This window comes from Esox lucius, chromosome 24, assembly GCF_011004845.1.
Source record: "Esox lucius isolate fEsoLuc1 chromosome 24, fEsoLuc1.pri, whole genome shotgun sequence".
Lineage (NCBI taxonomy): Eukaryota > Metazoa > Chordata > Actinopteri > Esociformes > Esocidae > Esox > Esox lucius.
The window spans coordinates 12,999,261-13,023,002 of record NC_047592.1 but is presented as its reverse complement, the minus strand read 5'-3'; the positions used below and the strand labels follow the sequence as shown (position 1 = coordinate 13,023,002).

The 23,742-nt window shown below is 44.0% G+C and overlaps 1 protein-coding gene across 3 annotated transcripts in view; it reads right to left on the bottom strand.

The window, feature by feature from the left end:
• The window catches only part of LOC105020625 (phospholipid-transporting ATPase ABCA1), a 175,916-nt gene that overhangs the window by 20,269 nt on the left and 131,905 nt on the right, over positions 1–23,742 (bottom strand). For all 3 annotated transcript variants that reach the window (XM_020043474.2, XM_010887801.3, XM_010887800.3), the window contains 8 exons: positions 22,888–23,003; positions 22,402–22,546; positions 17,088–17,211; positions 16,005–16,134; positions 15,576–15,696; positions 9,321–9,383; positions 4,816–4,922; positions 1,656–1,797 (listed from right to left, as the gene is read on the bottom strand). In XM_020043474.2, the coding sequence (XP_019899033.2) occupies positions 1,656–1,797; positions 4,816–4,922; positions 9,321–9,383; positions 15,576–15,696; positions 16,005–16,134; positions 17,088–17,211; positions 22,402–22,546; positions 22,888–23,003 (948 nt within the window). The remainder of the gene's footprint in view (positions 1–1,655; positions 1,798–4,815; positions 4,923–9,320; positions 9,384–15,575; positions 15,697–16,004; positions 16,135–17,087; positions 17,212–22,401; positions 22,547–22,887; positions 23,004–23,742) is intronic.

The window sequence follows — 23,742 nt, the reverse complement described above, 5'->3', positions numbered from 1 at the left end:
TTGAAATGTTGGCGCACTAATAACGTGAAAAATTAAACCGACTCCCCGGGTCTCCGCCTCGAGTCAAAATGGCCTCCGCAAAGTTTCAACTCAGCGGAGCCAACAGCGGCCATAGAAAACTAGGTCCCTTGGCCCGAGTAGGACTGCTTTGAGATCAAAGGCCTGGAACCTGGGCTTGAGCCCGACGGCAGAGTTTCTTTTGATCTTGTCGTGGCCGGGAAACCATGGTGGGGGAGACACACGTGGCAAGGTGGTGAATAATGTAAAGACGTTCCCCGTTGCCAGACTCCCCGAAAACAACCGTGTGTATTATATCTTGTTCTTCAGAGGAAACCTATCACTCTCACCACGTGCGGTGTCCTGTCTACAGTGCTGTAGGAAGCACATCTCTTGACATCCATTTTTTTACTTATTTCAACACATGATTTCTGAACTTTATTTCTGGAACTACTGACAGGTAAAGGCAACCTAATTACAACACTGAAAATGTACACTCCTACCTTTATCATCCCGTCAACTGGTGAATATTAGACCAGCGGCACTGAAACAGGTGGAAAATATTAGACTGGAATGGAACTCTGGGGGTCCAGACTGTCGTAAGCATCAGAAACTAAGTTGGGTTGGTCCAAACCATAGAGGTGTGGCAACGCGCCATGAGGAGATAAAAAAAAAGATATCTTTGAGAAGCTGAGAAGAAAGAGCGTTTATCGCCATGACTCTGGGATGGTTTGCGCAGCCATTTCCGAGAAATTTGATGTCAATCATTCCACTGTCCAACGGATCAACTACAAATGGAGAACATTCCAGACCACTGGCAATCTACACAGGACAGACCGTCACACCAAATGTAACCCAAAAGCAGAACGAAAGATGTCCCAAAAAGTATCGGAGAACCCCAGGGTCCTCATTGAATGAATGCAGACTCCCAGTTGAACACTCCTGGAACAATAGGCTCCTGACAGTTGGTAGTGTTGTTTTGACACAATGCCCAACGTCAAAGCCACACTTTCTCTGAACATAAGAACAACATACCAACAGTAGGGCAGTGTCCCGGGGGAATTACAACATTTGGCCTGCTTTGCGACCTGGCCAGCATGCCATGTTTTTAAACGTATTTCTTTTTCTGAGAATTTTGCCAGGTCAGCTGACTGTGACCACTTCTACAATAAAAACCTAGGGCAGTTATGCTTTGCTCAGGGACAGAATGATAGATTTTGTCACGATGCCAGCTCTGAGATTTTACCCAGCAACCGTTGGGTTACTGGTTAGATGCTTTAACCACACAGTGAAGCAGTTTGGAAAACAGAAGCAACTGATAGACAGGAACAAGAAACACATACTTTACATTAAAACATTTCTCCCAAAGGAAGCAGCACCAGTTATTGATCCAGGGGTGTACAGGTATGTTTCCAGTAGTGTTGAAATGTTGGTCAAATCTTTGCATCCAAATATGTACAAAAAAAAAGACTGCCCTTTTCACAGGGAGAACTTATTTACTCACCGTTTCTCCACATAGCAGGTATTTCATTGGAGAATCAAAAGTCTGACATTATTCTAGTCCATCATGACAACAGTTCAACCTCAGGATCAAATAGTGTGCTGTCATAAAGGAACAGGAAACCACGTCATTCAGTTCGGACAAGGGAAACCGTTACCATAGGGACTTCCTTCTCGGGTACGCCTCGTAGTCTGGCATAAAACTCCAGATGCTCTCGTCCGGTGAGAAGGTCGTTCAGGGCGTCAAACTGTGGGCAGTAGCCCATGTTCTGGTGAACTTCCCTCATCTCTGTCCGTATGCTACAAGAAAGATCAGCATATATTAGTTACCCCACACAACGTCCTATGATTAAAACCACTTGTCAGCAACATGATAACCTTCAAATGGTGACAATGACCGATTCAAATAGTCGTCATCCTCATCTGAAATGGTGGTCGTGTGCAGAATGGTACCACCAAGTGATAACAGATCACCAATTCAAAAACCGAACACCTGTGTAAAACCTTATTTTCAAAGAACATTGTAATGGATAGTACATTCAGGAAATACAATTTATTGTCTGCAGTTTAAAAGTACAGTAAAACTGTGCTCCATTTATTGCATTTCACAAAGGCTGTGGAAAAACAAATAATCCCCATTACAAAACATCCCTCACGAAGCATGTTGATCGATTACCAACATGAATATCCACAGCTTGGAGAAAAAAAATAACAAAACCAAAAAAACTGCATCATTTTGAGAAAACAGGAGGAACAAAACAGCAGCACAATTTGCATGGTGTACTCATGATGTACCCTTGATCCCAGGTGATTTTTCCTCAGGTGATTTTTTGGCATACGAATTCTGCACACCACTCTCGGCTTATCTTTCTATGTCATCTGCAGTCTGAAAGTAGTGGGAAAGCAGCTGAAACTTGCATATCGAAAGAAATGCTCCTCGCTGTCTGCAGAGGCTTTCTGTTAATCTGCCTATCACAACATGTAAGCTATGGCTGGAGCGTGACAGTTTGGGATGTTGGCGGCGGGAGAGCGAGAAAAAGCTCGAGCCAGCTCTTCCCAGCGGTGGGCCAGAAGGAAATTATTCCTTTATGGCATGTAGACAATCAACAAATTAGCGATTTGGGGGTTCAACACAACTTCTCTTAGGAGAGGATAATATTTCCCCTCTATTAGTGGTTTTCAAGGCTCACAACATCCTTCTATCGTCCTCCTCTTATACTTCTTCAAACGTAATGAGGCGAAAACAGAGGACGGCATACTTCTGTTGTTTTTTCTCCTCGGCCTGTTTTTCTTTCCCTGAAGGTCCAGAAGATTGCCTTTGATCACCGCTGGCAACATCAATCAACATTAACATCAGCTCGCTACGGCCTCTCTGTGTTTTGCTTCATCTCTTTGTTCAACGCAATTACCAGTTTTCATAAATACATATGCAACTATGGAGACTGACTGGAACTAGTATCCATCCAATGTTTCCCTCATGTTGTTTCCATAGAGACTAAAACCAGTTTCAAAGGCGAGGAGAAGTATATGTCCATTCTAAATATGGAGGAACGGGCCTCTTCAAAAAGGTGGTTAGAGTTCACTGGCGACGGAGGATAACGCCACGAATACGCAGACTGCAGAATTCATTTCTGAATTCACGTATGGCCAGTATCGCAACTTCAGCACTTTCTGAACACAACTCCCACGCTTGGAAATAAATAGCAAACTATTTCCTGTCATATCGGTTCCTGTGCTATGCCCTGCCAACTCACTGCCCAGGGATCCGATTGAAATAATAAAAATAAAAAAAGCATGACAATGGTCAATCGTTATTTATTTGCAAGTAGTATTTAAGGCAAAGTTGTGGAAGAAAAATGTCATGCTGTTTAGCTGGTCTGTTCAGCTCCCAAAGCTCTCGCCCACTGCCCGGAGCTGCGTCTAAACTGCCCTTAGTCAAGATGACTGTACAACCTTCCAAACACTGTATGTAGCAACTGTCTAACCAAGCAGTTGAATTTGCACAATGGTAGCGTCAAAAACAGAAGGGTAGGGAACAAACAATGTGAGGTTCACAGAACGGTGCTGTGAGGTGAGGATTTCAGCAACTGGTTCCTCTCTTGATTCCTCTCTAGGTTTCTTCCTACATTTTGGCCCCTTGCTCCTTGGGGTTTCAGACTGTGTGTGTTTGGTAAAAGCACTTTGTGACAACTGCTGATGAAAAAAGGGCTTTATAAATACATTTGACTGATTGATCGCTCAGTCGAAGCACTAGTCACGTATTCGTAGTCATGTATGTAGGTCTGTCATTGCAGTGTATGTGTCTCGGTCAATGTCATGGCTAGTGTTTTTTTTAGAGCATGGGATTTCACAGGTATTTTAAATATATGTGGTACTTCACCTGTTCTGTATTATGCCCTGTTGGATGGTTTATGTGGAGCCCATGAGGAGTATCGGATGGGGATTCTAATAAAGAGGACTGTGCATGCGTTTAACATTTTGTGTTCGTGTGTGAGCATCTGACATGTGGCAGGATGGACGAAAAACAAGAGTTGGAATGAGAGAGAGGAATAGACAGAAAGAGAGAGGGCGTGCAACAGAATGAAAGATGTGAGAGCTGGAGAGTGGGTGAGAGAGAGAGAGTGGGTGAGAGAGAGAGAGAGAGAGTGGGTGAGAGAGAGAGAGAGAGTGGGTGAGAGAGAGAGAGAGTGGGTGAGAGAGAGAGAGTGGGTGAGAGAGAGAGAGGGATTGAGAGAGAGAGACAGGGATTGAGAGAGAGACAGAGAGAGAGACAGAGAGAGAGACAGAGACAGAGAGAGAGAGAGAGAGAGAGAGTGGGTGAGAGAGAGAGAGAGAGAGTGGGTGAGAGAGAGAGAGAGAGTGGGTGAGAGAGAGAGAGAGTGGGTGAGAGAGAGAGAGAGAGTGGGTGAGAGAGAGAGAGAGAGAGAGTGGGTGAGAGAGAGAGAGAGAGAGAGTGGGTGAGAGAGAGAGAGGATGTGCATGCCAGCCTGTTGAAAACATCTACAAGGGACATGACAGAACAGCAGTTGAAACAGATCAGAAAACAGAATGTACAAGAGAAGAGACGTCGAGAGGGAAAGAGACAGAGATTCAAAACCAAAGCGAGAGTTGCTGAGGAAGACAGTGGGAACGCGACCCAAATGGAAGCCTACTTCTTGCCCGTGATTCTTTGGTCAAAGCTAGTGCACGACATGAGAAATAGGGCGGTTTTTGGGCAGGGCCCATAACAAAGAGACAGGCCAACCAAACTCTGTTAGCGCTTCCCTCCCGGGGACATGTCGTGGGTGGTGTGGGGGCACTTATATTCAGATGCCTCACCTGTATCCATTTAGGAAAGCCTCCCCTCCAGAGACGGCGATGTCTCCCGTCAGCATCTTGAAGGTGGTGGTTTTTCCTGCGCCATTAATCCCCAGCAGTCCGAAGCACTATTGACACACATGGAGGTGAAACCGTTGGTTCTAGGTATTGGGAGCGGGCGTCACCCCTTACTCGGTTGGAGCTATCGACGGCCAATCACAATCGATGGCCGCATCTCTCTCGTACTCAGTGAATGGATCGAGGCGTTTGAAGTGCGCGATCGTTGCGGCAGTTCACGTTCGCGCTTTATTTCTCGGCACGGTGTGCTGTAGGAATCTCCCTTTCTGCCACAGTCGGCGCCTCATTAGTTATCCACACCGGGCGAACAAAACAAACTGACAGGCATCTACAATAACAAGTGTCAACATTCATTAGAAACAACTTCTATATACCCTCACCGTCAGCACACAGGCACACAACAGAGCATTCTGAACTCCGGAATACAACGCCGGCGCTTCGTCTGACAACGGTCTCACCGGTCAGGTCACTCAACCCAGCCTACCCAAGAAGCCCGGCTCGGGGATAAATATTTTATATCTGTCATTCATTGATCCATTCTTGTTTGCAACCACCTTTGGTGAACGCACGACAGGAAGGCTAAGCTCAGCCGTGAATAATGCATCGGCACAGTGTGGGGTCTGACTATTCCTCTGGCATTCCCGTTTTGGGTAAACAGGCCAAGGATACGGAGAATACGTGCGCGGACGTGCGAGCGTTGGAAATCCTGTTGGAATCAAAGAGTTTTCGAGGTGTGTGTGTGTGTGTGTGTGTGTACGCACTGCACGAAAACACTTTGTAAAAAAAAAAAAAAAAAACTGGTTCCACTGTCTTTTTTTGTTTACTCAACTTTTCGATCAAAGTGTTCGCTGAACTTACATCTTCTAGTGGGCCCAAACATAGCTCCGGCTGAAGAAAAACTTGGCCTTTCTTTACATTTTTCACGTGTTCTGTTAAAGGTACAGTCAAATAGAACTATTTAATTTATCATACATATTAATTAAAATGTGACGTTTGAACAGAGTAAAATACCCCATAGGCATTAGAAAACTAAGCCCAAAAACCCTGACATTGCAGAAATAACTGAATCGAATCAATGATTACAGAATAGTCAGATTAACAGACTGTTGATTTAATTTGTTTGTTCTTCGTGGACCATGCAAAACATGTTATTGCAACAGATTTAGCTGGATTTTCACATGTCTGTAACCACTGGTCGCAGACATGGTGTCATAGCAGAATGACTGGATTGCGGTGAAAGTTGTCAGTTTAAATCCCGTTTGAGGACATGCTGAATCATAATTACTGTGTCAATGTATTCTAATTACTTACTTTAAAAACTCTGTAACTACAGTGCTTACACAGATATTTTGGGATAGGAACAAATAAGTAGCAAACTCATATCTACAATATAGCTGAACATTTTAAAAATAAAATACAGTTCGGTCTGGAAATAATTGGACACCGACACAAGTTGTGTCATTTTGGCTATTTACCAAAATGTGTTCAAGTCACAGTTAAATAATTAATATAGGCTAAAAGTGCACTCTCTCGGTTTTAATTTGAGGGTATTCACATTCAAATTGGAGGAACGTTTTAGGAATCACCCTTCTTTAATATGTATGCCCCACATTTTCAAGGCACCAAAAGTAATTGGACAATTGACTCAAAAAGCTGTTTCATGTGCAGGTGTGAGCTATTCCTTCGTAATTTCTTAATCAATTAAGGAAGTAAAAGGTCTGGAGTTGATTCCAGGTGTGGCATTCACATTTAGAAGCTATTGGTGTGAACCCCCCACATGCGGTTAAATGAGCTCAAGTGAAACAGGCAATCCTTAGGCTGCAAAAAAGAAAAAAAAATCCATTAGAGAGATACTGTAGCAGGAAAAAAAATCAAGGAGTGGCAAAATCAACTGTTTGGAACATTGAGAAAAATGTACGCACTGGTGAGCTCAGCAACACAAAAAGGCCTGGACGTCCATGGAAAACAACAGTGGTGGATGATCGTAGGATCCTTTCCATGGTAAAGAAAATAATAAATAATAAAAATAAACTTTACAACATCCAGTCAAGTGAAGCACACTCTCCAGGAGGTAGGTAAATCATTATCAAGACTACCACAAAAGAGAAAACTTCGAGAACAAATCCAAAGGGTTCACCACAAGGTGCAAACCACTCATAAGCCTCAAGAAATAGGGAGGCCAGGTTTTGCCAAAAAACATCTAAAAAAGCCAGCCAAGTTCTGAAACAGCATTCTTTGGACAGATGAAACTTTGATCAACCTGTACCAGAATGATGGGAAGCAAAAAGTATGAAGACTTGGAACAGCTCATGATCCGAAGCATTTCACATCATCTGTAAAACACAGTGGAGGCAGTGTGATGGCATGGGGATGCATGGCTTCCAATGGCACTCGGTTACTAGTGTTTATAGATGATGTGACAGAAGACAGAAGCAGCTGGATGAATTCTGAACTGAAAAGGGATATATTGTCTGCTCAGACTCAGCCAAATTCAGCTAAATTAATTGGATAGCGCTCACTTTACAGACGGAGAATGACCCAAAACATACTGCGAAAAGTTTTTTAAGGCAAAGAAGTGTAATATTCTGCAATGGCCGAGTCAATTACCTGGTCTCAACCCGATCAGGCATGCATTTCACTTGCTGAAGACAAAACTTAAGGCAGAAAAACCCACAAACAAATAACAACTGATGACAGCTGCAGTAAAGGCAAAGCATCACAAAGGAGAAAACGCAGCGTTTGGTAATGTCCATGCATTGCAGACTTCAAGCAATCATTACCTGCAAAGGATTCTCAATCATTTATTGTGTTCATTTGTCCAATTACATTTCCCTGAAATAAGGGTAATGTGGATGAAAATGGTTGCAATTCCTAAACGTTTCATACAATATTTTTGTTCAATCCCTTGAATTAAAGCTGAAAGTTGTTTAATTTCAAATCCATTGTGGTGGCGTACAGAACCAAAATTACACTGAACCAAATTATATACGTAACACTTGTTTTTGCCCCCATTTATCATGAGCTGAACTCAAAGATCTAAGACTCTCTATGTACACAAAAGGCCTATTTCTCTCAAATATTGTTCACAAATCTGTCTAAATGTGTGTTAGTGAGCACTTCTCCTTTGCCGAGATGTCACACCTGTGAGATGGATGGATTATCAAGATGCTGTTTAGACAGCATGATTATTGCACAGGTGTGCCTTAGGATGGCCACAATAAAAGGCCACTCTAAAATGTGCAGTTCCATCACACAGCACAATGCCACAGATGTCGTACGTTTTGAGGGAGCGTGCAATTGGCATGCTGACTGCAGGAATGTCCACTAGAGCTGTTGCTCGTGAATTTAATGTTCATTTCTCTACCATAAGCCGTCTCCAAAGGTGTTTCAGAGAACTTGGCAGAACATCCAACCGGCCTCACAACCGCAGACCACGTGTAACCACACCAGCCCAGGACCTCCACATCCAGCATCTTCACCTCCAAGATCTGAGACCAGCCACCCGGACAACTTGACAGCATTCTGAATGCACAGAGATACCGTGATGAGATCCTGAGGGCTAGTTTTGTGCCATTCATCCACGACCATCACCTTATGTTGCAGCATGATAATGCACGGCCCCATGTTGCAAGGATCTGTACACAATTCCTGGAAGCTGAAAACATCCCAGTTCTTGCATGGCCAGCATACTCACCGGACATGTCACCCATTGAGCATGTTTGGGATGCTCTGGATCAGCGTATACGACTGTGTTCCAGGTCCTGCCAATATCCAGCAACTTTGCACAGCCATTGAAGAGGAATGGACCAACATTCCACAGGCCACAATCAACAACCTCATCAACTCAATGCAAAGGAGAAGTGTTGCACTGCATGAGGCAAATGGTGGTCACTTCAGATACTGACTGGTTTTCAGACCCCCCCTGAAACCTCCAAAAACAGTAAAACTGCACATTTTAGAGTGGCCTTTTATTGTGGCCAGCCTAAGGCACACCTGTGCAATAATCATGCTGTCTAATCAGCATCTTGATATGCCACACCTGTGAGGTGGATGGATTATCTCGGTAAAGGAGAAGTACTCACAAACGCAGATTTAGACAGATTTGTGAACAATATTTGAAAGAAATAGGCCTTTTGTGTACATAGAGAAGTCTTAGATCTTTGAGTTCAGCTCATGATAAATGGGGGCAAAAGCAAGTGTTGCGTTTATAGTTTTGTTCAGTGTATACATCAGTGTCCAAATATTTCTGGACCTAACTTTACTTGTATCTACAGAGTGTGTTTGTTGTGTGTGTGTGTGTGTGTCTGTGTGAGTTAAGATGATAGAGCAGAGAGAGCATAGATTGATCTGCCATTTCATTTGTTCCGTTTAGAAAAACAATGGGTTCCCACACGCGTGCACACGCCTCATGTCGTTGTTTTGCGAGTGTGTCTTTGCACGTGTCTCACCTCCGCGGCTGGAACGCCCACACACACCCTGTCCACAGCAGGAATCTTCTTCCCGGAGTACACCTGCAATGAACAGATGCCACAGTCAGTCGGGGGGGGGGGGGGGGGGGGGTCAAAACAGAAGGAAGGAAGAATGGGAAAGGAGAATGGGAAAGAACTTGAGGCAAATAGGAAAGATGGTGGAAGTAGTTGAGAAATCCAAGATATCCCTTCTCTGGACACGGATATAATATTATATTACCTTCCCAAAAGGCAACCTATTCCCTATGACCAGAACCCAGCGGTGAACTATGTAATGACTGATCGGATGCCATTTTGGACCCGTCCCCAGTCAGTTTATTATGCCAGGTAGCTCGTACCTTGGAACAGAGCCTGTCAGACACAACCAATTAGTGAACTTCAACAAGGTCTCACCTGCACCAAACAAAATAAGTTGTTTTGGCATTAAACACAATATAATCCCAAGTCATCATGAAAATACCAATCTTATCCTGTTTCCATTATGACAAATAAAAACTAATTGGTGCTAAACGCTGGTTATAAAAGTGTGAAGCAACAGATGTCATCGGCCTCTCGGCCATCAGCGAAAATGTACAATATTATATTCTACTGATCTTGTTCACATACAGCCCATTGTGATTTTGGGGTGATCCTGGAGATACTGTTTATGCTGAAAAGAAGGCGTGATTTCTCCTTAATGCATCTCTAACATGTGATCATAGAGAAAGCTGAGGCTGAGTGTTTGATTTTCGGCGTAGAATTCTGGCTCCCATTTAGGTTTTGTAGCAAACTGCAAATAAGAACATGTCTGGGGTTGAGCTACTTGCGTGCAAACTTAGTCTTTGCATGATATCCCGAGTCATGCAACCTTCATTTATACATCTGCATTAAAAAAAAAAAAGTATCTTCCTCCATAGCAAATGTGACACATCAAAAACACAGATGGGTCATATGTCGGCTATGGTAGCTGACACTACTGCCCGGCACGGTGGCTGCTCTGCTGCTGATCACAAGGCCCTCCAGAGGGTGGTCGACTGCGCATCATCGACTGCCATCTCACCTCCGTGCAAGGCATCTACCACACACACAATACCTTACGACAGCATGGAAAATCATCAGACTACAGCCACCTACTCAACCAGCAACACTGCCCCATGATCATACTGATCACACACAAACATTCCAGATGCTCTGACATCTTTCCATGTACATTAGAATATGTTTATGTACCATTCATAGGCATATTACACTTAAGTAATATTTATAATATTCAATAACCCTACCCATATTGTTCATATTCCCCATTCTACACTCTTTAAAATTGCTGCTAGTTCAGATTAAGTTTATTTTTGCTATATTAATATGTACACACACATTACTATTTTGCTATATTTTTGCATTATACATTTAATTCTTACTGCATAGATGTGTGCCACGTCACAAGAAACTCATTCTGAACAATGACAGTCCTATTCGGCGCATTTGATAAACAAAAGACTTTGACTTTGAATCACCTTCAGCAAGTCCATCTTCTTGAGTCAGCCTCGTCGGCTCTGCCATTGCTAGTTGCGGTAAACAAACAGACACTTAGACCAGGAAAATGGGTTCCAAAAGTAAACAGATAAACAAGTCATTGTCAACAAAACGAAGCATTTAGCACGTCGAGCAAAATGTCCACGGCAGCCGCCCACAAGGACAGCATTTGAAGTGGTTTCAAAGGAAACTTTGATATCTTTTTCTGTGTGAAGCTCAACAAGGTTCATGTCGGGTTTGGCAATTTAGATCTTATTCAGCACTCGACAGGAAGGACGGACACACCTCTCGTCTCCTTGGGGGGATGGATTCCATGATAATTGACTCAGCTGTGTTTCTGCCTACCTTCTCAGGTCTAAATCCCACAACCCTCGGTGGGAGCGCCACAGGGGGCATAATGGCATACTGTAATGACATCATTATGGAATAATGGACGTCTGCTCTGGTTGTAAAAAAATAATAATAAAGAAAAAAAAGGCGAGGGACCAAATTCGCATGTTAAATGCTCTGGTATGACCGGCTGTTAAACTGTCTGCCTTGCTAAGTGCCTGTCTGTCTAACAGCTCGCCTGTATAACAGGCTGTCTAACTGTCCGTCTGTCTAACAGCCTGGCCGTATGACAGCCTGCCTGTGCATCCGTGTCCATGTGTCTCCGGATAAAATCTTCCTCCTCCATCCATTCTCTTCCAGGTTACGGCTACATGAGAATACTGCTATAGGAAGGCCGGGCCACGCTAAACCTTTGTACTGTACGAACCTCCTCTAAATCGACGACACACCTTTACCAATCCATTCATGCCTGTGAGAATCGTACAGTGGAATTAAAGGAAGGAATGCCTTTCTCCTACTGGCCAGCTCCTTGGTTTAGAGCAGCGCCAAATGGGCCAGAAATGAAGGCCCGGACGTTTGGTGCAGCGGAACACTGGGCTTGTATGTGAACGATTGAGCATCAGGTTTAACTGTGCTGTCGTCGCTAACCATTCCCCACTAATTTCAATGGATGCTCCCAAGCAGCTTTAGACCTGAGGGAGGGCACTTCAATGACAAGGGGCACATTTGGGACACTGACAATGAGTAATGGATAAAGAACCGGAGACCCAGAGAAAGAAAACTAGAGAGAACCAGACAGAGATCCGGACCTCCACGGACACGTCGCCCTTATGGACCTCCACGGACACGTCGCCCTTATGGACCTCCACGGACACGTCGCCCTTATGGACCTCCACGGACACGTCGCCCTTATGGACCTCCACGGACACGTCGCCCTAATGGACCTCCACGGACACGTCGCCCTAATGGACCTCCACGGACACGTCGCCCTAATGGACCTCCACGGACACGTCGCCCTAATGGACCTCCACGGACACGTCACCCTTATGAACTTCCATGGACATGTTACTCTGGCTGGTTTGCTGCAATCCCCGATACAATGCTCAAAGAGACGGGTGGATAAAGTCATGTTTCTATCCTGACGGAGCCAATTAAATAATTATTTGGTTGTGCCCCGATTGCTGTAACGGCCGTAGCTCTGGCATCAGTGAGGAGGTAGCAGTTAATCAGATGAGACAGCAGAGAGAATCTGATGCATCTCAATGGACCCTACCTCCAACACACACCCACATGCACACTCACATGCACTTTTTATCACACACACATGCGAGCACATTCACAATGCACTGGATTTATAGAAAGAAAGAGCAAGGCATCTGTCTATTCTGGTGCCCATAGCTGGAATCCTAAAGTTTGGAAGGGAGACTCAGCATTGGTGTTGGAGTAGATGGTGTTGGCAATGGAAATAAATAAAGCCCTGATTAAGACAGTTTTCAACAGGGGCGTTTAAATAACTCTCGAATACTACACCGTTCTGCTTTTAATTTTTCTTTTTAGAGAATGGAATGATGTTAAACAAAGAGCGACTGTATATTAGTCCATACTTTTTCCCAAGAAACACATGTTAAAGTGAGATTGAACATTTACATCAGAGTTTGTCAGATGTATTATGACCTAAATAAGTCGAATGCCAAGAGTTAACTATGTCAGAGGCAAATCCCTACTAGTATGAAGTTGAGAGCTAAAAACAATTGCCAATTTTGGGAAATATCTCTGCATATTATATGTTATTAGATCTACTTTAGAAATGTTTACAGTAAACACTGAAAATGGCCAATATCTCCCACTGTCACATTTCTGCATTGATATTACCAGAAATGAAAATATGACTAATATTTCAGCATCCATCAGAGATGACAAATTACCTGTAACATCTCACACCATGTACCTGCCAAGCTCTCTGAACCTAACCCCTTCAATTTCACACACCCAAAAGGCTACAATAGCAACTCTCACGACTCCTGTAACATCAAACAGCCTTTACAGACACCATAAAAAAATTGAAGCTCCATCTCATCTTTCGTGAGCGACTGGAAGGTCACAGCGACAGTGCGGGGCGTACTAATGCTAACTGGAAGGACAGTGCCATCATAACGGAGCTCGTCGATAACACTCCGGCAGGGGTAACCACTAACCTGAGGTTAAACGCTTACCCATGAGGCCTTGGTGGCCATCAGGAGGTAAATGCTTATTTTGGAGTGAACGGACAGATAGGAGGTGGAGGCATCTGACAGAAGATTGATGGGCTGTCAATCGCTCGGGAAACATGCTGAGATTTATGGCGAGACTGAGGCGACGTGCCATTTGAGGTGGCGTGCTCATTGATCAATCCGTTATCTATGCCCCGCGGCCGCCAGGCACGGGCTGCGGCAGGAGGCAGCCGGGCGTGTTCCGACCCCTCCCACGCCAATGCTTTTCGGCTACATCTTCTTCGGTTGGGTGCTCTCCGTATCCTCCGACCGATGTAAATCAAATCCACTGTTGAGACACCTTGAGAACCCATTTGGTTCAGTATGCTCTTCGGCACTTCAACGGAGAACCCCAAAGCGGATGTATGACATGAAACTACCTCGGGATGCGTGTCTATGACATTCTCTGATTCTGAATAGACAGAACGGCTGTTCGTCGATGAACGTTTGAACACCTTGAGGAACCATTTGACCACCGCTCAGAGCACGGTACCTCTCTAGGTGTCTGCCTTTGTAAACACTTTTTAGAAAGCAGTACTATAGAATTGCTTGTGACAAATGCTGATGTAAAAAAATATATTTAATTGACTGAATGAAAACAGACTTGTCTTATATGAAACGAAAGATACAGCAGGACTCTGTTGGCTGCTTCCTGGTGAAGGGATGTGTAAACAAAATAGTAAAAGGTAGCTGTACATAGTTCAGAGGAACATTACAAACAGTCACATAATGTGAAAATCTGATTTGAAACTCCAGTAAAAAAAAGAAAAGTGCGAGAGCCAATGTTTTATTCAAAACTATATTATTAATTACCTTGTGGATGTGTGCATGAGAGATCGAGAGGGGAAGATGGAGTGGGTGAGAAAGTGCTCGAGAAGACGAGGGCGGGTTCCAAGAGACGTCAAGTTTGGACAGATGTCGACAGAGGACTGTTGCCGCGGCTACACTTCCTGCCACTATGAGCTTGGTGGAGGAACATCTGGTGTTGGCCGGGGTGTTAATCCAGACAGTGATTAAGTGGCGCCTGTTACCAAGCATGACGAGCGCCACTCACATGTTCGGGTTTCCAAACCTGTGGGTGGATGTGGGACGGGGGGGGGGGCATCCCCGGCCTTCCGGGGAACTGGGAGACGTGAGGAAGGAGCCCCCGGAGACCGACAGCAGGCATGTTCTCGACTCATCCCTAATCTGTTCACATCTCGCACATCCTGACGCCAGCTTTGTTTCCAGGAAGTAAGACTTCCCGTCGACAGACTCAGTAGCCTTTTATTAGCAGTAGCCTTAATAAGCAGGTCGGAGCTGGCGCGGCTGTGAGAAGTAAGACACAGATCACAAACTCCAGTCCACGGTGGGTAGTTCGCTTTGAAATTGCACCCAATTCCCACTGAAGCGCACTACATAGGCTAGTGTCCCATCTTTGTCCGCTTGTTTTCATTCATGTCTTGTAATCTAATCAGCCTTTAGTCTCAATATGGGGAATCACACAAGGAACTGTGACCTACAAGTGACATTTCAAAGCATAGGGAGGAGAGAACCAATAGACACAGCTGGGGTGTATTCAGCAAGATGAAATGTTCAATAACTGACATCTATGAATCAAAGGAAAGGGAGGAGGAAACCAATAGACACAGCTGGGGTGTATTCAGTGAGTTTACATTTCTAGAACTATAGAATACTGCACATAAATACAAAAAAAATTGAGCTGGCATGATTTCCAATGCTTCATGACAGGAAATTATACTATTTCCTAGAAATGTGCATCTAAAAACCAGGGTTATGGTCCAATAGTAACTCTCTTAATTTAATACACAGGCAGCTTCCCACAAGAAACAAGGGTCAAATCCCCGGTTTTCTCCTTTCCAAAGTCGTCTCCCATCTCCCACTTTATCTTCTCTGTCTGCCATTAAAGCATGAAAACTCTGGAAAGTAACTCTCCTTAGTAAACAAAAAAGTGGAATGCTGTTGCCAGTTATAGGTGGAGGACCAAGGTATTTTCCAAGGCAACTGAAACACCCAAGCTCAAACACAGAAAGAGTCAAGAAACTCTTGGACAAAGTAATGAAATGCTTTCCTATGGTGTGGTGGGGACCGACGCGCCTGCAGTGTTATGTTGCCGCCCTGGTGGTAAACGCTGGTACTGTACCTTAGAGAGATCACAGATCCTCAGCAAGTCTTCGTCCGCACCACCTTGATGCACACGGGCACGTTCCCGGGCCACGTCCACATCTTCATCCACCTGGGAAACGGGCGCTCCAGAAATCAATCTGGCAAAATAAAGTCAAAACAACCACACATTCTCACAAATCAGCACGTGTCTGTGAAGCAGAACTGTCAAAATACTTTAGAACACCACATTACGTCGACGGACGATTCGTGTTACTTTATTAATTAAACGTAACAAGGCGGCGCTAAAATAAGTTGAGAAGGCTCAAAAACATTTCGCTGGTCATTTTAACCGTGTGGTAACAAGATATTAGATTGATTTAATGCACGGCTCTAAACGTCTCTGAGGAATCTAGCTGCAATGAGGAAACCTTTCCATACACACGCTGTATTATTGGTCTATTCTTGCCTGGGTTTGTAGCAGAACTTGTACTGGATGAGGATAGTAATGGCAAACATTACAGCCCCCTGGATGGACATGGCACACAGGTTCTTGCCAACCATGTCCCAGCTGAGGGGGTCCTGGAAACGGTTTTCCCCTGGAACAGTCAAAACATGTACAGTTGTTCATAATGGTTGTCCACATCCATCCACCCCTCCATCGATCCCTATGTCTATCCATATGTCCAAATCTCTATGCCCCCATCTCTCTGTGCATCTATCACTATTATCTATCTCAGAGCCTGTATTCGCTGGAAGCGCAAAAGACATAAATGGAAGCGATTTTAGTCTCATTCACCCACAAATAGGCCCTCTCCAGACTAGCCTTTTAGGTTGTGATAGCTTTCCTCTTTATGCTCACAGCCGCAAATGATTCTCTAACGGCTATTTCCTGCCACATCTCTTCCCCAGATAAAACCTTTTCATGTGTCTATCTGCCTTCTCTGTACACCCATCCCCCTTAGCTTTCAACAGTTTCTATTGAGTTGGTTGCCGAGGGCAACGGTCACGTTATTGGTCAAATGTTGTTCATATTTGGTAATGATGTAGCGAACGTTAAGGTGAGGAGGTAAATATGTGTGTTTGTGTGTGTGGTGTTGTCAGGGCAGTGGTACCTACATAGACTATGTCTGACAAACTGAATACAATGCTATAAAGGCACTTTTGGACCAGCTGTTGAATTCCACCTGATGTTCTTGTTACATTTTACAAACCAACGCCAAATACCTTACATTGTCTTAGTGAAACAGTCTTTTTTTGTGAAAAATCTTTTATTAAACATCAGTTGACCTTTCACCCCACCACTGTCACTTTGATCCCATCTAGATAAGATGAGGGAAATACTTTTCCCTGTTACATCTTAGATTTGTCTGGTACCCATGTTACTGTAATCCTAACAAATTCACAGTAGCCTACAGGAAGCACCTTCGTTTAGTATGTGGGCTTACTGTTCAGTATTTGTAATCCCTGCGGATTACATAGAGTGGATCGCTTCCACTTAGTCTAATTTAAATACATTTAAGTGCAAAGGTGTGGTGTGTGGGATGCTCACCAAAACTTTCGTACAGGGTGGCCATGGCCTGGTTCTTTCCCATGTCGATGAGACCTCGTCCAAGACAGAAGTGCGGAAAAATCAGCAGCACCTGCTTCACGATGTTGTTGATGCTCTTGATTTTCTGCGCGGGCGGAAACAAACAGGAAAAAAAGCGTTAGCCACACACAAAAGACGCAAAAAGCAACAACGACCTCGGGGCACATTTTACGTTGCGACATCAAGCAACAGAGACCTGCCTCATGTTGGCGCAGGCACATGTCTGTCGGGAGGCCCGAGGGAAAGCAGCGGGGTTCGGAGCATGCCGCGACGGGGAAAAAGAGCGATTGTGCTATCTGAGTCTTCTGCCACTTGCCGGATAATTAAGCGAAGGCACACTGAGTGCTTGAGTGAGGCGTCACATGACGTGCATGGAAAAGAGCCTCGGCATCTTGCCTTGTCATTAAGGGCACGCTCGCTCCGTGACAACTATCTCGCCCTCGTTACAAGAGGACGGGAGCAGCTGCTTGCACAGACAGACTGAAACCTTCTCATCCCAAGACCTGAGACTTTGAATTATGAACACGCTGAAAGTGACATGCACGCCCGTTTCCCACTTTCCCGTTTGCAATAACAGACGAGGTACAGGCACGCTGTCACGCACATTCGCAGGAACGTGCACACGTCTACACACAATCACGCACGTGGGCGCACATATTCATACATGCACATGACTGCAAACGTACGGCCTATTTAATTGCCCAGTTTAGGCCCTTTCTGATTACGCCACCCCTCCTAAAATCCCTGCTCCTCCGGGCGGCCATATTGCTGAATGATGGCGGATGTTAAAGCCCTAATGAATGAAATGTTAGACCACACGAAAGACAACCGGTCCGAAGTGACTACACTACAAGCCTGGGCTCTCCGCACAGATTTCATTACAGAGGTTTGATGAGAGGAGAGGGAAGATGAGAGGGAGAGGGAGAGAAAGACACGGAGAAAGGGAGAGGAGAGGGAGAGAGTCAGAAATGGGGGTGGAGGGGAGGAAAGAGAGGAAAGAGGAAGAAGGAGGGGGAGAAAGATATTGCCACTTCTGCCTATGCCTGCCGTTCTTAAGCCAGGTCATGCATTATTCATCCGTTTGGTCTATGGACGCTGGTGTACATCAGGGAAGCCATCATTTCACTGTTTCGTCTTTCGGTAGACCCAGGGCAAAATCACGGGATGCTTTCTTAATACAGTACAATGTGGTGCAGCAGATTACAATGACAGATGACACATTATTGTGGTCAGATTTATTCATGGCCAATGCTTTCCTCTAGTTTGAGGAATGGCAGCAATAAAAGACATTACTTGGTCTGCAATTCAATAAATTGTAGATAAGCATATGCCTGATTGCATCTCTCCCATTGTTCCTGGTATATTTTAAGCACGGGTGTGGTTTCGAGGCGCAGGTGTTTGAACTGAGGCACAGGTGTGGTGTTGAGGCACAGCTGTTATATCAAGGCGAAGGTGTGGTTTCGACAATACGCCTGAGTGATTATGGTATCAAAGCTTAAAATTCTGACAAATTCACCTTCTGCATGACTTCTTGAGTACTTAAAAACACACTGGAAACAACACAAGCATTCTGTATTGGCTAATAATCTTTCCATCTATATCATATATATCACTAGGCTAACTTTAATTTTCAAACCATAATAAGCTAAATCATCAACAATGATTGATAAGTAAATTCACCCCTAGTCAACCTTACATCCATCCCTTAAGTAAAATGTTAATATCTCCAGTGGAATCAGGCAAATAAGCTTGGAAGGGACACGGCTAAAAGAGCTCAAAGTTAGAGAACTGAAAATAATTAAATAAGAAGAGCATACCAGTGACCTTGGGATGCCTGAGCCCATTTGTCATGAAGAAGAATTTGAAGGAATAGAGACCTAATTCAAGATCAATACCTGAAATAACAGATCTTCTCTCGACTGTGTGTTCATCAAGGAGATCTGAAAAGCTCTTAGGCGATGATGAAACGCTTGACAATTTTCTTCAAAGTTTGCGCCTTATGCTCATAAATCATCTACAAATGGGTTCTGAAGGGGAGAAATCAGCAAACTCATCTTACTCAGCTCAGCTTCAGTGTTCATACTCCCCTAGCATTGCCTTTATCCTAAATTGAGGGATATATATGTATATATCTACATGCAAACATACATACATTTGTGTATATACAGAATATATATTTATATATAAATATATACTGTTCAAGAGTGTGGGGTCACTTTAAAATTTCCTTGCTTTTGAAGAATTTTTTGTATATTTATATATTTTTTGTACTTTTGTGGTGATGAAAAACATTAGCTGATTTCTTCAAACAGATGTGTTAACATCAAAGGGAAACTTGTAACACACTAAAATACTATGTGGCACCCAAAAATTGCTAGACAACAGTTTTTCTTTTTCAGGAATCATATGCTGTACTGGAGAAAAAAAATGTGAGAAGTAGTGGAGAGAGAGTTTGGGCCGAAAGAAGAGTACCTTAGATTTCAAAGTCAGGTTTCGGCCGTACATTTGCACAAAAGGCTTAGCGCTGAACCCTCCTATGATACCTAGTGATATGTATTAAATATCTGTACCCACACGCCCAGCCACCACACACACACACACAACACACACCGCACACGCCCAGCCACCACACACACACACACACACGCCCAGCCAGCACACACACAACACACACGCCCAGCCAGCACACACACACACACACACACACACACAACACACACGCCCAGCCAGCACACACACGCCCAGCCACCACACACACCGCACACACCGCTACAGCAGCCTGGGAGAGTAGACACAATCTCACCATGTCCCACCAAGCAATTCCAAAATACAGTACAGTCAGGGCTAAAATGAACACAGGCCATCGACATGCACCCCCCCCCCCGACTTATTCTGAACCCTGACGAGATCCATATCGGTGCCCAACAGGCACGCCCGAGTGACTAGCTGCTGGCCAATTGACTCAGGCGCTGTCTCATGCATACAAGGCGCACCGCAATTGATGCAATCCACGGGGGAGATGAGATGGGGAGGGGTCTTGGGGGGGCAGTCTCGCACGCTCCCTCTTTCTCCAGATATATCTGGGACATAAAGTACCGTACGTGCAGTTTCAGCCATGCTTCGCTTTTCCCTCTGGGCCACCAGTGGTGGTCCCATCGGGCCGTGCTGGGTCTGTTCCCACTGACCTTCAGCGGGGAAATAAACAAAGGAAAGAAGCAAGCCCTAAGCCCAACATGTACTGGCTGCTGTCGCGGTGCAGAGCGGAAGTGATGAAATGAAGGTACGAACGCGTGGACATGGCGGCGACCTGGGAAAGATAGAGCTGTCAGATTCGATACGACCCGTCCGCCGTGTATTGGGGCGTGGTCTTTTGCGTTCTTATCTGCGACGGCCATTCCGCCCACTCTCCGTTCATCCGCTTTATCGGAAGAGAACAGGGGAACATGGGAAAAGCGAAAACTGACATCATCCCGTCACGTCACAGTCTATGGTGACAAGCCGACAGGCGATTGGAGGGATAAGTTACGCACTGGCTCCCTATCGACGCCTTCAGTGAGGATTGCACTGTTCCTGTTTTGATAGTTCCTGGGGTGCTTGGCTGTTATTCCCCCCATGGACAAGTCTCTGTTAACCCTGCATGCAGGCTTTTTAATAAACTAGGCATATGCCCTTGGTACGGAAGAGCATGGCAGGTCACTTGCACAAATTGGCAGTGAACGGCTTGCTTTCCATTATTATATTGCCAGAACAATCTGATTAATATGATTCACCAGAACAATACCGATAAATATACGGGAAAACAAATGTTTCGTTCGACGGGGAGGTTGCCAGCGAAACAGGCAAACAAAAAACAAATCAGTGATGAACGGCGGCAATGACGATAATGAAATCACTATGCAAATGAGGCTGTCTCGTTACGTAAAAAGGAGACAGGCGAGATTAAGCAGTGTCAGTGAGAATGGAGAAAGCGGAGGGAAGATGAATGTTCAAAGGACAGGAGCGCATGACAAAGTCAATGGCACCAACATGTCCTCAGGTTGCTCACATCAACAAGGGGAGCATGGCAGAAAGGTAAGCCCTGTTAAGGTTTTTAGGAAACTCAGGTTTGATGAAAATACCAGGAGGAAAATATGTACAGTTCATGATTTAAGATTATACGTTCATTGTTAGACGAACACTGTGGGAGGTGAACTCGGTAGGCCAACTATTCAAGGTTTAAGATAATGCAATATTTATGGAGAAAGTAGTCAAGGGGAAGCAATCCAATGCCCAATCCAGGAAGTAGCTGCTGCTTTAGGAAATAACAATCCATTATGTTAATGAATGACATCTTTAAATCCTAGTGCTGGCTGACTTTCGAAGCCAAATCTCAGACAGGGAACCAAGATCTTGTATCTTGCTGGCAAAATGTGCTAACAACACAAACGTGCTTGTTCTTGCGCATGCACACGTTATAATTACATTTAATCTAGCTTATCAAATGAATATGACGCCTACACTCTTGGAAAAAAATAAATAGTCAATTGGAGGGGGCGGTATGAGAATTACATTTATTTTATTAAGATTAAATCTGTTGCTAGGCTCAAGGCCACAAAACACATCTTCATATAGCATACAAAGGATGAAATATAAAAAATAAGAGCGTAAAACCAATTCCAAGTTTGACTTACTTTTATCCAAGGTGTAGCAGATCTCACATTCATACAAGTTGTTTAACAGTTCATACATGACAAAGGTTTCTACACCTTTATCATGTATAAATTATTAAACTATTTGGATACAACTTCTATGAATGTGACAAAGTGAGTATCAGTTTATCAATGACAGCTGTACGAAGTAAATGGAATATCTTTAACACTCAGTTAAAAACTCAGCCCAGCCTTGTGGCTTTTTCATCTCTTTTTTTCTCCATCTTTACCTTTGTTTTCTCCTGGGAGAAAGAGGAGTGTTTGGTCTAAATGAATGCTCAGTGAAAGATAGATGAACCACATTCTCTGAAGACACAATCCTCACGTCACAATTAAACATTAAAGAGAATAGGAAAATACCACCTTTGAAATGTGTAGAGAGGGTAAAAAATAAAAAGTAATTCCTAGAGGAAAATCTTCGTTCTTGCACATGTTGAAAGTCTTTTCAAGAACACACATACGTGGCATAGAGGAACAGGATAAATTAGGCTGACTCAAATATAATATTCCCAATATAACGGTCCTGAGGAATTGTTCCTTAAAATAAAAATAATAAAATAAAGGTTTCCTGGGTGGCACCAACATACCTCATCATCGAAAAGCTCCATGACGAAGGTGGCAACGCTCCCATTGATGCCGATGAAGAGGTTGATGCAGGTGAGAACCACGTATGCCGTGCTGGGTACGCTGAAGATAAACGATGCTGGGTACATCATGGGCGTGATGGACCACCTGAACACAGACAGTTCCCAGAACAGTCTTTAATTTTCATATTTGACCATTCAAACAGTACAGTAAAAGGCAGAGATTGTAGGGACACATGAATACAGTGTCTGGCACTGAGCTTAATATCTCATGCTGACCCCTCCCAGATATTATGGCATGGGTAAATTAGCTTTCCCATGCCCCCCCCCCACCCCCCCCCCGAATAAATGTGAAGTTGGTGGATTTCTAAATGAGTCATTCCATTGCTCCATATTAACATTACACACCATACATGTCGCTGTTAATCAACTGTACAGCCTCCCAAGTCAGTGCCTGTTAAATCCGGACGTCATTTTGGTGCTACCTACCCGTACATTACAAGAAGCAGAATCAAAGCTGGTAGGTTAGGAGGGGACACATAGGCTTTTTGTTGGAAGCACAGGAAGATGATGATGACTATCAGACACGGGACTATGTAGTTGCACTGTAATATACCAACAAAGAACATGTCATCAAATCTGACCATGGAATTAAACCGCAATAAAGCATGCATAGTCACTTACCAGCTTATGTAGTTACACCCTCATGAAACATGTACAATTGCTTATTAGATCACATTGTCACGCTGTTATAAAGCATGCACTTGTGTAATTTATAATAGAATAATGTTATATTTTCTAGTTTTTATTCAAAATCCTCTGTGATCTGAGGCTCTCTCCATACAGTCTTATAAAGTCTTATAAAGCAAAGTCAAAAACAGAAAATCAGCAAAATAATTTGATAAAGAACCAGCAGGGGCGAGGTATTTCAAGCAAACGCCACATGTGCTGATACTTTTTAGCTCTTTGAACGGGACTTTGTCTTCTTTTGCAGTGTTCAGTATCTTGCTAATAAAAGAGGTCTTGTGTAATAACATGGTCCACTGTGGAGGCATCAGGGATAAAATGGGCCAGCGTGGTAAATCAGTTATTCGCATAGTCAAGATTACCATCTACAGATTTACAACCAGCAAACTATCAAAGGGGTTAGGTTAAGGGTTGTGAAAAGGGTTAAGGTTAGGGATACGATGAGGTTTAACGGCTGGGTTAGTTACAGCAGAGAGTTGATTGAAATGTCGTTGATAGATGGTAGATTGCCTTCAAAGAATTTGCAGATTGAATATCCAGATAAAGTGCTACCTAGCCAACATCTGATGCTGGTTGGTCTTGAAAAACATAGTCACA